The sequence below is a fragment of the Cebus imitator genome, unplaced genomic scaffold (genome assembly GCF_001604975.1).
Source record: "Cebus imitator isolate Cc_AM_T3 unplaced genomic scaffold, Cebus_imitator-1.0 Scaffold413, whole genome shotgun sequence".
Lineage (NCBI taxonomy): Eukaryota > Metazoa > Chordata > Mammalia > Primates > Cebidae > Cebus > Cebus imitator.
In genome coordinates this window covers 1,187,639-1,201,724 of record NW_016107728.1, presented here as the reverse complement: position 1 = coordinate 1,201,724, position 14,086 = coordinate 1,187,639, and the positions used below count along the sequence as shown (strand labels likewise).

The following is a 14,086-nucleotide window of genomic DNA, read 5'->3' as shown; positions in this document are numbered from 1 at the left end:
GAGGCAGGAGAATTGCCTGAACCCAGGAGGCGGAGGAAGCGGAGAGCCGAGAAAGCACCATAGCACTCCAGCCTGGGGAACAAGAGCGAAAAACCAACAAAAAAAAAAAAAAAAAAAAAGTTTTAAAAGAAAAAAAGTTAAAAATAGGAAAAAGCATATAGAATAAAGATATAATTTATTTATGATCAATATTATTTATTTATAAAGCAGTACAATGTGTTTTAAGCTGTGTTGTAAAAGTGTCGAAAAGTTGGCCCGGTGCATTAGCTCATGCCTGTAACCTCAGCGCTTTGGGAAGCCAAGGTGTGTGGATCATTTTAGGTTTGAGATCACCCTGGCCAACATGATGTAACCCTTGCCTCTACTAAAAATACAAAAATTAGCCAGATGTGGTGGCGTGCACCTGTAATCCCAGCTACTTGGGGGCCTGAGGCAGGAGAATTGCCTGAACTTGGGAGGTGGAGGTCGCAGTGATCCAAGATCGCACCACTGCACTCTAGCCCAAACGACAGAATGAGACAGTTTCAAAAAAAATCAAAAAGTTTAAAAAAAGTTAAAAAGCCTATAAAGTAAAAAAGTCACAGTAAGCTAAGGTTAATTTATTATTGAAGAAAAAATAGGCTACACCAAGTCTATTTGTTCATAGGTCTACAGTAGAGCACAGGAAAGGCCTAGGCCTTCCCATTCACTCACCACTCGCTCACTCACCCAGAGCAACTTCCTGCCTGCAAGCTCCATTCATGGCAAATGTCTTATACAGGGAGACCATTTAAAATCTTTTATATGATCTTTTTACTGTACCTCTTACATGTTTAGATACACAAATATGTATCATTGTGCTATAATTGCTGACAATATTTAGTCCTGTAACGCGCTGTACAGGTTTGTAGCCTAGAGCCACAACCTCCGTCATACAGCCTGGGTGTGCAGCAGGCTATACCATGTAGGTCTGTGTCAGTTACTTTAAGATGTTTGCACATACAAAATTACCTAACAACGCACATCTTAGAACATGTCCCTGTCTTTCAGGGAAAATGTGGCACATATACACCATGGAATACTATGCAGCCATCAAAAACAATGAGTTTGTGTCCTTTGTAGGGATATGGATGAACCTGGGAACCATCATTCTCAGCAAACTGACAGAAGAGCAGAAAATCAAACACCGCATGTTCTCACTCATAGGCGGGTGTTGAACAATGAGAACACATGGACACAGGGAGGGGAGCACTACACGCTGGGGTCTGTTGGGGGGAAATAGGGGAGGGACAGTGGGGGGTGGGGAGTTGGGGAGAGATAGTATGGGGAGAAATGCCAGATATAGGTGAAGTGGAGGAAGGCAGCAAATCACACTGCCATGTGTGTACCTATACAGCAATCTTGCATGTTCTTCACATGTACCCCAAAACCTAAAATGCAATTAAAAAAAAAACAACATGTCCCTGTCTTTAAGCAACATGTGACTGTAATTGGTAATAGTTTGCAAATGGCAGGGAAGGATGCAATGGATAAATGTATGCAAAATTATAGACATGCTTAGCTTTGGTAGTATACAGTATGTAGCATAAGGTGATTTAAAGGGACTGCCTTTTAAATCACCAAGTTTCTATTGAGCACCTACCATGCAAACGTCCTTCAGCCTTGCTGGGCCTGCAGTAGCACCTGGCAGGCAGAGCTGCTGCATGATTAGAGACCCAGTTGCAGGCCCAGCCAGGAGTGGACAGAGAGCTGTGGGAGACGGTACAGATGCTCCCGCACTGGTTTTGGTTCTGAATTCTGTGAATTTTCAGGGGAGAGTCCACACTCCAGGAGAATGGCAGTTTTGTGAAGCTTAGGGTATTTGTAGCAAGTATGAGTATGACTTCACAGCTTCATTTCCTTTAATTCAAATTAAACCAGACTCTGAACCCTCCTCCCCTGCCTCCATCCTGAGGTGGATTTGTTCTAAGGTATCATTGGCGCATTCCTCCGCACCCTGAGACCATGGCCACCATCATGACCACCCACCCACCCACACCACTGCCACCACGAGTGGGGGTTGAACAATCCAGCAGGCCTACAAGGTGCCTAGAAAAGAGGCCAGGCCTCTGATCATCAGTTCCTAAGTTTTCCTCCAATACCTCTGTGGTCCAAGTCTGCATAGACACTGCATAGCCTCTGAGGAGGCTTTGCATCCTCATGAATTTCTTTGAGGAACTTGCCAGTACATGGCACTCTGGTACTGGGTCAGTCTCCTGGAAGCACCATGAATCATCAAGTCCCTCTGAGCTCTAGCTGCCTTCCTGGGCTGCTGCACGGGGAGGCCTGAATGCCCAGTCCTTACCCAACCCTCAGCTGCACTCCTCCCCCTCCTCTCCCAGCATCACCGCTCACCAGTGAGAACAAGGCAGGATCTCAAAAGTCAAGATAAAGCATTCCAGCAGCTTCCACCGTGTGCTTAAAGGATGGATAGGAGGGAACCCTAAGGGGCCTCACTAACTTCTTGAAATTCAGGAGGGGAGCAGGTGGATGAGAAATACTGAGAACTCAATGCAAATTGATTTCTCAATAAGTCATTCTGCTACTAATCATGGTGTCATTTATCTGCCATGCAGAGAGCAGCAGAGCCTGGTAATGAAGTTCGTGGAATCTTCATTCTGCCTCTTGTTAACCATGTGACCTTGCTCCAGTTTCCCAATAAGTAAACCAGAGATGGTGATAACAGCACATGGGCACAGTGGTGCTGAAGGGTCAGATGAGCTAATACATATACCACACTCAGTACAATACTGAGACACAGTGACACCCACTCAGTCTTAGCTCTTATTATTATTACACCTTCTTTTTCTTCTTTTTTTTTTTTTTTTGGAGACAGGGTTTCTCTCTGTTTCCCAGGCCGGAGTGCAGAGATGCGATCATAGCTCACTGCAGCCTCAACCTCCTGGGCTCAAGCAGTCTTCCCGTCTCAGCTTCCCGAGTAGCTAGGACTACAGGCACACACCACCACACCTGGCTAATTTTTTACTTTCTACTTTGTAAAGATGGAGTCTCACTGTGTTGCCCAGGCTGTGTTATTATGACTTTATCTCTAGTTTCACAGGAGCAAATATTGACCCCCCTCATAGCACACATTCAACATATTACTTATACAAATGATATTTGTCTCTTTTCTCAAGGCTGTCAATATTCCCTTCTCCACAACCAGTAAGATAGGAAGATAAGGAAAGTGGGGATGAAGAAAGGAAGACTCATACTGTGCTGAGACCACAGGCATGAGCTCTGAACGCTGCCTGCCCGGATGGCTGGTACTCCCAGGAGAAGGGACTATTCTAGAGGTGATGATGTTCCTAATGGAATGATTTTAGGAATCGTATGGGAAGAGCAGTGGGATATGCTCTGTGTGGGGAGCTTGTCACTGTTAGGGGCGTGCATCTTGCCGGTGGAAAGATGCCCGGCTGCGAGTCGCCTCCCAAGCCTTCACAGGCTTCATCTCTCGACTCCACGCATCACTTTCTCAGACATCCTCTCTGCCCCAATCTAAATTAGCTCCCACCTGTCATTCTCTCTCATAGTTTTTTCTTTCCTACTATTAGTCTTTGTTCAACTCTCAATGACAGATATTTTGTGTGTTTATTTGTTCAGCGTCTTCTCTACCAGCAGATTATTTAGCTGTAGAGGGCACAGATTAAGTGTGTTTTATTGACCAAGTATAATCACTTAGCTTTCGCTTTTTAATCTGTTAAATGAGGATGGTAATACTGCTTTTGCCCACCTCATTGAGCCGTAAAATTAAAAAATATAATACATGGGAAACTTCTTTGTAAATCATAAAACATGGTACACATTGAGTTATGCTTAGCGCCATGTCTATTTGAACATACATCACAAACTGAGTACTTGTGAAATGAGCTCCTAGGCAGATGAGCCTTCTGTTAAATGAGATAATGGGAAAACATGCTCAGAGCAGGACACACACTGTGATGGCTTTTATTGTGTAAGGTCAGAAATAGCAGCCCCAACCTCTAAAAATACCATGTTCACTGAGTCTACCCATAGTAGGCTGGAAAGAGTTAAATGGGAGCTCCCACAGCTAACAATGTCTAAACACATGCGAGAGTGAGTAACCCCGAGCCAGTGTGTTCTGGAACTGGGGGAGGTTTTGCAGGTTACTTCTCAAGCAAGATGTTCCTTTCCTACCAAGAGGCAAGGATGGTCGACATCTGTCTTCCCTTGCTCCACAGCAGTGAGACAGCAGAGGGACGGAAGATGATTCTGGAAAAACGCCTGCTGCTGCCAGCATTTCACAGAGAGCAAATGGGAGGAGGGTGAAACTCCTTAAATTCAAACATAGCACAGATATGTGCATTACTATATGTGGAACCAGGAGAGTTGGAGCTGGAGTGATACAGCCGACGAGTGCCCCAGTGCTGGGCTGCGACGACTCTGCTTTCCATAGACAAACCAGAAACATGAAATTATCCATCCTGATGGCCGGTGTGGTGTGGGAATCACTGAGGCTGGGAACCCACAGATCAATGGTGTGAACCAGGAAGATGAAAACATCAGATTGGACCAAAACAGACCCATTTTCTTCACTACTCCATTCTCTGGTTTTGCCCTATATCTTAGGGAAGCAGGATAAGACACTGACACCCTAACTGTGCTGGGTATTCCTTGTTGTTCAATGTGTATATACGTATAGTTTAACTGACTCCTTAGTAAGTTATGTATAGTCTGCAGGTTTTAGGGTGTCTGTAGTTCTCCAAAGACACCAGATTCTCTGTGGCAGAGGACAGCCTACTTTCTCCCCGGCCCTCAGCTCAGGCCTGAGCGAGGCTCTATAAATTGTCTTTATAGAGTAGTGACCTTCTTGAGCAGAAACGAAGGTGAGCAATGGGTATAGGACAGGTAAGGCAGCAGGACAAGGCAGGATAGGTACCGGATCAAAGGAACTAGAAACAGGCCTTGGGATGGGGCAGGCAGTTGGTTGGACACTGGATCTGAGAGGGACGGAGCACCAGTGCAGTGGCAAGTGAAGATGGGAACAGAGACCCAGGCTGGGAACGTGGAGAAGCGAAGGCCACATGTGATGCACAGGAGGAGATGGGCTGGTGGCCACACGTGTCAGGGAGGTGAGTACGAAGACGAGAAGCACTGCAAACCTGTCAACATTTTATGTTTAATCTTCATTCATTAAAGGAATGATCGCTACCTGTGTAATTGTTTGATTTTAGGCCTGGAAAAAATGGAGTTTAACTTCATTGTCATCTGTCACAGAACTGTGGCCCCAGAAAGAGGCATCTCTCAGGCCAGGTACTGTAGGAGTCCGCCCCCTGCTCCATCTGTACTTTTTCCACCCACAGTCCACCTGGTGTGAGAAAGGTGTAGGGATAAAGGTGAGCCCAGGGCACTGTGGGCACCTCCGAGAGAATCTGAGTGGGTGGAATCAGGGCCCTTCAAGAGCCTGTCATTAACATGGAGGGGGAAAGCCAGGGCTACACTGCAATGGGTGCTGTGGGGCGCCCAGGCCTGCACTCTGTCCATGAGGGTGAAGGGGGAGAAGGAAGCAGCCCAGAGAGGACCCGGAGCAGGGCAAACACAGATGGAGAAGCTGAGGGCAAGGAAGGGAGTGACATGGGACCCCACCTGTTGTCCAGGCAGCCTCTGCTCTCCAGAGTGGCACAGTCAGTCAGAGAACAGTCACTACCTGTCCTGCCCTTGTGCGTCCTGGGAGGAAAGAGCTCGCCCACTCCTGACCTGTGTCACACTCACTACGAAGGCAGATATTAGAAGAATCCCATGAAAGTAAACAGGGTGTTCAAACGGATCCTTAAAAATGAAAGTGCAGGCTGCGAGTTGGTAGCGTGGGAGGTGCAGGGTGTGTGTTCTTCTGCAGAGGCGCATGGGGTTTGCAGAGGAGACAGGGGAGCTTTGTGCACCCGGAGCAATGAACAAGCAGCGAATTCTCTGTCCCTCACGGTGGCTCCACGGTTCCAGCGACATGCGGGGGCTCCTCTTCTCCACTCTTCTCCTTGCCGGCCTGGCACAGGTAAGTCCTCTCTCCCGACTCTTTCCCTTCCGGAGACTACAGCCATTCTTGTGCTTCAGGCCAAAAGCTAAACAAAATGGAGATGGGGAAAGAGGGAAGATAAATGGCCTGTGGAAATACTTCATAAGAAATAGGAAGCCATTTTCCTCTCCAGAGAAAGTTCTGTGTTAGTTCTTGAGCTTCATGCAAGAAACGTAAAACGTTTCTCCCTTTCAGGTAATGGCACCGAAGCCCCCTTTCAATATGTTTGAACAGCCCCACACTTTCCTATAGATTTTTGTAGCAGAGCCTAAGGCACAGCCTGGCATGGTACGGGAAACTCTCTCTCCATGCCAGTTCCAGGCGGAGGCTCAATTTTCCATAGCCGTTTGCAAACTGTGCAAAGAGCCCCTGGAAAAACGAATCTTGACAGTGACTTTTTCCAGTGAAGCCTGTCCTTGTTTGAAAGGGGCACTTTGGAACAAACATTTACATTTTGAAAGCATTCTCTTACTTTGTCTTTTCTCAGTCCATGTGTTTCTCACTTCCTGAAAGAGAATCAGTCCGTGGGAGCTTGGAAATATTTCCAGCAACGGGCCAAAAGGAAGTTTAATTTATGATGAGCAATTCACTGCCTTAGTCTTTTAAAATAAGATGGAAACAAGGTGACTTAATTGTTGATTTATTTACACGGTGGAGGTAATTGTTGGCACAAGGGGATGGAGATTTTGAAATCTGGTGATTTAGAAAACATGGCTGTGTCTGTGAGTTAGTAGTTGATTGCAGCTGTAAGTAGTAGATATATCTTAGGAAACAAGGGATTGGAAATTGTTATACCACATATGGAGAGATTTACAATTTCAAAAGAGTCACAATAAGAATGTCAGTGGTCTGGGTCATTGCTGCTGTCACGTGGAGGGGTGCACCCCTTGGCAGTGTGTTTCCTCTTCCACTGTTCTTGAGAAAAACTATCATTGTGGATTGAGAGAGGCTACATGTTCTTAAACAGCAAGTATTCCAACATAGAGAGATGTGTACAAAATAAACAACAAACACAGAAAGGTGTTACACGCAGAGTGGTAAGAATGTATTATTTTGTACTTAACTTTGCTTTTATGAATTCATAAATTCATAAAATATCTGATAATACCTAGCATTTACTAAATATCTGCTATATGCCAAATACTGTGCTGGGGGCTTTATTTATTTATTTAGAGACAGAGTCTCGCTCTGTCGCTCAGGCTGGAGTGCAGTGGTGCAATCTCAGCTCACTGCAACCTCCGCCTCCTGGTTTCAAGCGATTCTCCTGCCTCAGCCTCCTGAGTAGCTGGGATTACAGGGCTGTGCCACCATGCCTGGCTAATTTTTGTATTTTTAGTAGAGATGGGGTTTTACCATGTTGGCCAGGCTGGTCTCGATCTCCTGGCCTCAAATGATCTGCCCACCTTGGCCTCCCAAAGTGCTGGGATTACAGGTGTGAGCCACCTTGCCTGGCCCAAGAGTGCTTTTGGTATTATCTTAATCATCAAAACAACTTTACAAGGTGGTCATTATTAATCCCATATTACAGAGGAGATTAAATGATGGGAAATTCTCTAAGATCACAGAGCTATTGCAAGGCTCGGATCTGTTGTTAAAATTTTTCTATTGTACCATTCTACTGACTCTTGTTGTCCTGAGATTTTGCTGTTGAAACAATCAAAATGTGTCTGAGGAAAAGAGAAAATTATAAAATTCTTTATATTTACCCACATATTCACTATGTCCAGGCCCCTTCCTTTTTTCCTGTATTTCTGAGTTACTATCATAACAGAATATCTTCAGACTCAAGATCCTCCTTTGGTATTTCTTGTGAGGCAGATCTACTAGCAACAATTTCGCTCAGGTTTTGTTTATCCAGAAATGTTTTTATTTCACTTTCATCTTTGAAAGATAGTTTCACTGGTTGTATAATTCTGGGTTGACAGGATTTCCTCCCCCCGCCCCTGCTCCTTTTAACACTGTCTCTGGGCACCTTGTTCTTCTCCATTTCTCCTTCCTCCTCTTTCTTTTGATGACAAGTCAGATCTTAGTTTTATTGTACTTCTGTATGTAATGCTTCCCCCTTTCCTCAGTCTACTGTTCAAGATTTTCTGTTTTTTGAGACGGAGACTGCCTCTGTTGCCCAGGCTGGAGTGCAATGGTACCATCTTGGCTTACTGCAACCTTTGCCTCCCTGGTTCAAGTGATTCTCCTGCCTCAGCCTCCCTAGTAGCTGGGACTACAGGTGCACACCACCACACCTGGCTACTTTTTTGTATTTTTAGTAGAGATGGGTTTTACCATGTTGGCCAGGCTGGCCTTGAACTCCTCACCTCAAATGATCCACCTGCCTCGGCCTTTCAAAGTGTTGGGATTACAGGCTATTTCAGCTTCGTTTTTAAAAGACAGTTTCACTGGCTATATAATTCTGGGTTGACAGATTTTTTTCCCTTTCAGCATTGTCTCTGGGCATCTTCTCCTCCATCTCTTTCTTCTCCATCTTTTGATGAGAAGTCAGACCTCATGTTTAATGTAATTCTGTATGTAATGCTTTTTCTCAGTCTACTGTTATGATTTTTTCTTTATCCTTGGATTTCAACAGTGTTACCTTTTGACCTCAGAGATGATCTGGAAATGCTTCAAAACTGGAAAGATAAAGAGGCATTTCATGGGGGTAGTTTTGGGAGTGTGCATTTCATTAGAAAGAACACGAGGAAAAGCAGGGAGGAGAAAAACAACTCAGGGAGTCCAGCAAATGGAAAGGCATGGAAGGAGAATGTGTGAGAGCTAACACTCAAGAGGTAGGCAGGAACCAGAACAGAGAAGGCTTTGGACGCTTTACTCAGAAGTTTAGCCTGCACACTATAGACTGTGGGGAACCACCCATGGGCTTTAAGGAGAGGTGTAATAAAACCAGACATGTTCTTTAAAGAGATTCCTGCAGCGGCAACGTAGTAGATGCACTTGAAAAGTCATTCTGGAGGGAGGAAGGTCAGTCAGGAACTTGTAGTGATGGTGCTTACTTAGTAGCCATGAAATGGGGAAGAGTGTCTAGTCCTGGGAATACAAGGACAATAGAATAAGTAGGATAGGTCACTGAACGGCCACAGGAGGTGAGGGAGAGGAAGACGGCCTAGAGGAGGCCTAGCTTCCTGACTCCAAATGTTGAAGGGTGAAAAATGATCACTTTTGGACTTATTTCCTGAAGGACATTTGGGTGCAGATGTCCAGTATGTAGTTAGCTCGTGGATCCAGGGCTCCGTAGAGACATCTGGGCTGGAAATTTAGTTTTGAACTTGCATAGGATGAAAACTGAAGGCAAAGCGGTGGGTGAGAGATCCAAGAGACAGTGTGTAGAGTGAGATGAGCAAAATGTTAAAGCTATGAAACACCAATAGGCCTAAATCTAAGTCAAATTCAGGGTAACAGGAGCCTGTGGAGGAGATTGAAAAACTATGTTGATAAATAAGGGGAGGATTGGGGGGACGAGATGTAATGAAATCCAAGGCAGAGGAGAGTCAAATGCCTTAGAGAAGGGGGGCAATAGGAGGACTGAAGAGATTTCACGAATGTGAGACCGGCAAAGAGGTCACTGAACCTGGCATCCTGAATCACTGGTGGCTATAGCTGAACCTGTGTAAAACTGATAAGTAGGCAAAAGTTTTTTTTTTAAGTTTAAATTTTTTTAGGATTCTAGCTTCATTATTCCTACTACCTTCTCCACTTTGGTGTTTCCTTTTCCCCTGCTCCTTCTCCAGAAGCCCAGCACTGTCCCATTCCCCCCATCAAATCCCATTCTCACGTTGTGCATGCAACTTTGGAATCACAGCTGAAATGTTACTCTTTACTGCAGTATATGTGTTTTACCGGTGGTGAGAAAAAAAGGCTGAGGGTTTAATATTTGGTGGAATTTCATACAGATACTTCTAAATGCAGAGTTTTTGAGCTGTGAAGTGACTCAGATCTAAGAATCAATCCAATAGCCCCTGGTTCCATCAAATAAGCATTGAGAGTTATTTACATAAGCCAATTGCCAGACACTGTGCTGGGTGCTGGTGGTATACTTTCAAATGAACCACAAGCACCTGAGGTCGGGTGGCTTTATGGCTAGTGGAAGAGATAGGCACTTACATGCGTCATTTCCCTTCAAAGACGTGTGCGAGGCAGAGAAGTTACAGGAAGCTTCCTGGAAAAGATGATACCAAAACAGAACCTTGAAGGATAACTAGATGGAGGAGGAGCAGGGTCTGGGCAGAATGCCTCAGGTAGGAGGAACAGCATCATATATGCAGGGAACTGCAGGCACTTTAGCTTTCTGGAACCTAAGGTTTATAAGAACTGCAAGACAAGAGGAGGGCTCTGAATGCTGTGCTTAAGTGTTTCCACCCTCCCCGCAGGCCAGACATGTTTAGGTGTGAAGGATGAGGGAGAGGAAGAAATCCAGATGGTTTTCAGCTTCCTGACTTGGGCACCTGAGTGGATGGTGACACCATTCACTAACATGGGAACTGCTAGTTGAGGAGCAGTTTGTCGGGGGAGGGTAATTGTAGAACCTCAAATTGCATATGCCCAGAAGCAACTAATAAGTCATAAGCTTAAGGGATGAGGTTTAGGCTGCAGAAATAGATGCAGAGATTCAGTGATTTGTTCAGTATCTACTGAGACCAGCTCGGCTGTAGAGACCCCTACCCAGGTGGTGCTGGGACGTAGACACCCAGATAGAACAGCAAAGTGGGACTTTCTGGGGACTAACAGACTTCTGAGCTGAGAGCCTTAAGGGGCTGACAGCATCCTGAACTGAGGGCGTTGAGCAGATGCTGACCCACATTATTTATTCTCTCTGAACAGGTGATTATTACTAACAAACAGGTGTTCTGTGTTTTCTTGTAGAACCAAGATAAACTAGGTAGGCAGCTGATGCCTGCTTACCACCAATCAAGGAGAAACTAGAAAGTATTCTCCACGAGGGAGCCACGGGGGAAGGGTCACATATCCCGTGCTTAAAGAATTGTTTTCACCGGTGTATGATATACTGTTTTGCTACTTTAGAATGCCCCAAGTAGTTTTCCACTTGGGGTGAGGGTGGCTGGATTTTCCTTGCCACTGTTCTTAGCAAACAATATATTTTATCATACCATCAGCATTTCTCAGCAATCATACACTCAGCATTTCTCAACAACTATCAGAGCTGGTTTACAGTAGGATTTGGACTAGGAAAGGAAGGAGGGTAAGTGTTGAGAGCTTAGGCTCTGGAACCTGCCTGCCTGATTTAAATCACTCTCCTATCAACTTACTTGATCTGTGACACAAGACAACTTAAATAATTTGAGTCTCAAGGTCCTTATTGATAAAATGGGGTATACAGTTTCCTATTGCTGCTCTAAGAAATTACCAAATTGAATGGCTTAAAACAACATGATTATTTACAGTTCTGGACATTGGATGTCCAAAAATGGGTCTTACAGGGCTAAAATCAATTGTTAGCAGGACTGCCTCCCTTCTGGAGGCTATAGCAGAGAATCCATTCTTTGCCTGTTCCAGCTTTTCAAGGCTGTCTGGCTTCCTTCATGACAACTTTCAGCAATGGCATTGCTCCTACCTCTGCTTCTGCCATCACACCTCTGACATGCCTGCCTCCTCCCAGGTGGACCCGAATGGACTTGTGATTACTTTGGGCCCACCTGGATAATCGAGTGATAACCTTAAGATCCTTAAGTTGATCACATCTGGAAAATTCCCTTCATTGTTTTAGGTAACATATATGCACAGGCTCCTGGGATGAGGACATGGACATCTTTGAGGGGACCATTATCTGCCGATCACACAGTATAATAACTACTGTGCACTGCTGCTGTGAAGGTTGAGTGAAATAACCATGTCAAATGATTTATAAAGATTGCAGTCACCTTGCTTTCAAGAAGCTCACATTCTTGGTGCAGGTATAAGAAAGTAAACAACTGAAATGTGTAGGTAATAAGAAAGGTATAAAGTCTATGGTGGAAGGACTAGGATAAGAGTGGCCAAAGAGGGTCTCACTGAGAAGTTTGAGCACAGACCTAAAGGCAAATAAGAGTGAACCATGAAGATATCTAGGGGCAGAGTTACTTGAAGTATTCAGAGAACCAGGAGGCTGCTGTAGCTGGTGTGGAGGGAGCAAGAGGGTGAGTGGTAGTGGGTAAAGCAATATGGGGAGGGGGGGACCATGTGATGCAGAGCCGTGGCGGTAGTTTGAATTTTGCATTGAAATGGGAGGTCATGAGGAAGCTACTCCATGTGAGCAAAGAGTGATATGAACTGAACTGGCTTATTTTTTTTTAAATATATTTTATTGCATTTTAGGTTTTGGGGTACATGTGAAGAACATGCAAGATTGTTGCATAGGTACACACGTGGCAGTGTGATTTGCTGCCTTCCTCCCCATCACCTATATCTGGCATTTCTCCCCTTGCTATCTCTCCCCAACTCCCCACCCCCCGCTGACCCTCTCCTATTTCCCCCCAACAGACCCAAGTGTGTAGTGCTCCCCTCCCTGTGTCCATGTGTTCGCATTGTTCAACATCCGCCTATGAGTGAGAACATCCGGTATTTGATTTCTTGCTCTTGTGTCAGTTTGTTGAGAATGATGCTTTCCAGGTTCATCCATGTCCCTACAAAGGACACAAACTCATCATTTTTGATGGCTGAATAATATTCCATGGTGTATATGTGCCACATTTTCCCCATCCAGTCTATCATCGATGGGCATTTGGGTTGGTTCCAGGTCTTTGCTATTGTAAACAGTGCTGCAATGAACATTCATGTGCACGTGTCCTTATAATAGAACGATTTATAATCCTTTGGATATATACCCAGTAATGGGATTGCTGAGTCAAATGGAATTTCTATTTCTATGTCCTTGAGGAATAGCCACACTGTCTTCCACAATGGTTGAACTAATTTACACTCCCACCAACAGTGTAAAAGTGTTCCTATTTCTCTACATCCTCTCCAGCATCTGTTGTTTCTAGATTTTTTAATGATTGCCATTCTAACTGGTGTGAGATGGTATGTCAGTGTAGTTTTGATTTGCATTTCTCTGATGACCAGTGATGATGAGCATTTTTTCATATGTTTGTTGGCCTCATGTATGTCTTGTTTTGTAAAGTGTCTGTTCATATCCTTTGCCCACTTTTGAATGGGCTCATTTGTTTTTCTCTTGTAAATCTGTTTTAGTTCTTTGTAAATTCTGGATATCAGCCCTTTGTCAGATGGGTAAACTGCAAAAATTTTTTCCCATTCTGTTGGTTGCCGATTCACTCTAATGACTGTTTCTTTTGCCGTGCAGAAGCTGTGAAGTTTGATTAGGTCCCATTTGTCTATTTTGGCTTTTGTTGCCAATGCTTTTGGTGTTTTGGTCGTGGAGTTCTTGCCTACGCCTATGTCCTGAATGGTTTTGCCTAGTTTCTTCTAGGGTTTTTATGGTGTTAGGTCTTATGTTTAAGTCTTTAATCCATCTGGAGTTAATTTTAGTGTAAGGTGTCAGGAAGGGGTCCTGTTTCTGCTTTCTGCACATGGCTAGAAACTGGCTTATTTTTAAAGAATCATTCTAGATGTCAGATGGGCAAAGGAGTAAGCAAGGTGAACATTTAGGAGGCTATTGTAATCATCCAAGTGAACAATGGTGATGTGGATCATCATGGTAATAGAGAAGGTATCAATAAATAATCAGGGTGGGTATTTTTAAAGGTGTAATAAACAGGATTTACTGATGGAACTAGATGTAAAATGTGAAAGAGAAGAGTCAAGCATGATCTGATCTCAAGGTGTTTGGGAAATATATTGGCATTTGCTCACATAGAGAAGTGCGTGGAAAAGCAGATTGGAGGGGGAAACGTGGGAGTTTGCTTTTGGTCATATTAAATTTGCTATGCCTATTTAACATCTAAGTGGAAATGTCAAGTAGGCACTTTGAGTCTGAGTTCAGAAGAGGGGTGTGAGTCGGAGATAAGAGAAATAGGGAGGGAAGATGGTTTAGAGATCTTATCCATGGGGCTCCGAGGTTTACAGATGAAGAGGATG

The 14,086-nt window shown here is 44.5% G+C and overlaps 1 protein-coding gene and 1 long non-coding RNA gene across 3 annotated transcripts in view; both read left to right on the top strand.

Moving 5' to 3' along the window:
- The window catches only part of LOC108289727, a 14,938-nt gene extending 9,693 nt beyond the window's left edge, over window positions 1-5,245 (top strand). The window contains exon 4 of one of the 2 annotated variants that reach the window (XR_001819284.2): window positions 4,221-5,245. This is a non-coding gene — a long non-coding RNA (uncharacterized LOC108289727). The remainder of the gene's footprint in view (window positions 1-4,220) is intronic. The other variant, XR_005196997.1, reaches the window with a different exon arrangement.
- Window positions 5,246-5,473: 228 nt separating this feature from the next.
- CCN6 (cellular communication network factor 6) overlaps window positions 5,474-14,086 on the top strand; it is a 17,857-nt gene continuing 9,244 nt past the window's right edge. The window contains exon 1 of the mRNA XM_017509240.2: window positions 5,474-6,028. Within this exon, the coding sequence (XP_017364729.1) occupies window positions 5,882-6,028 (147 nt within the window). The 5' untranslated portion in view covers window positions 5,474-5,881. The remainder of the gene's footprint in view (window positions 6,029-14,086) is intronic.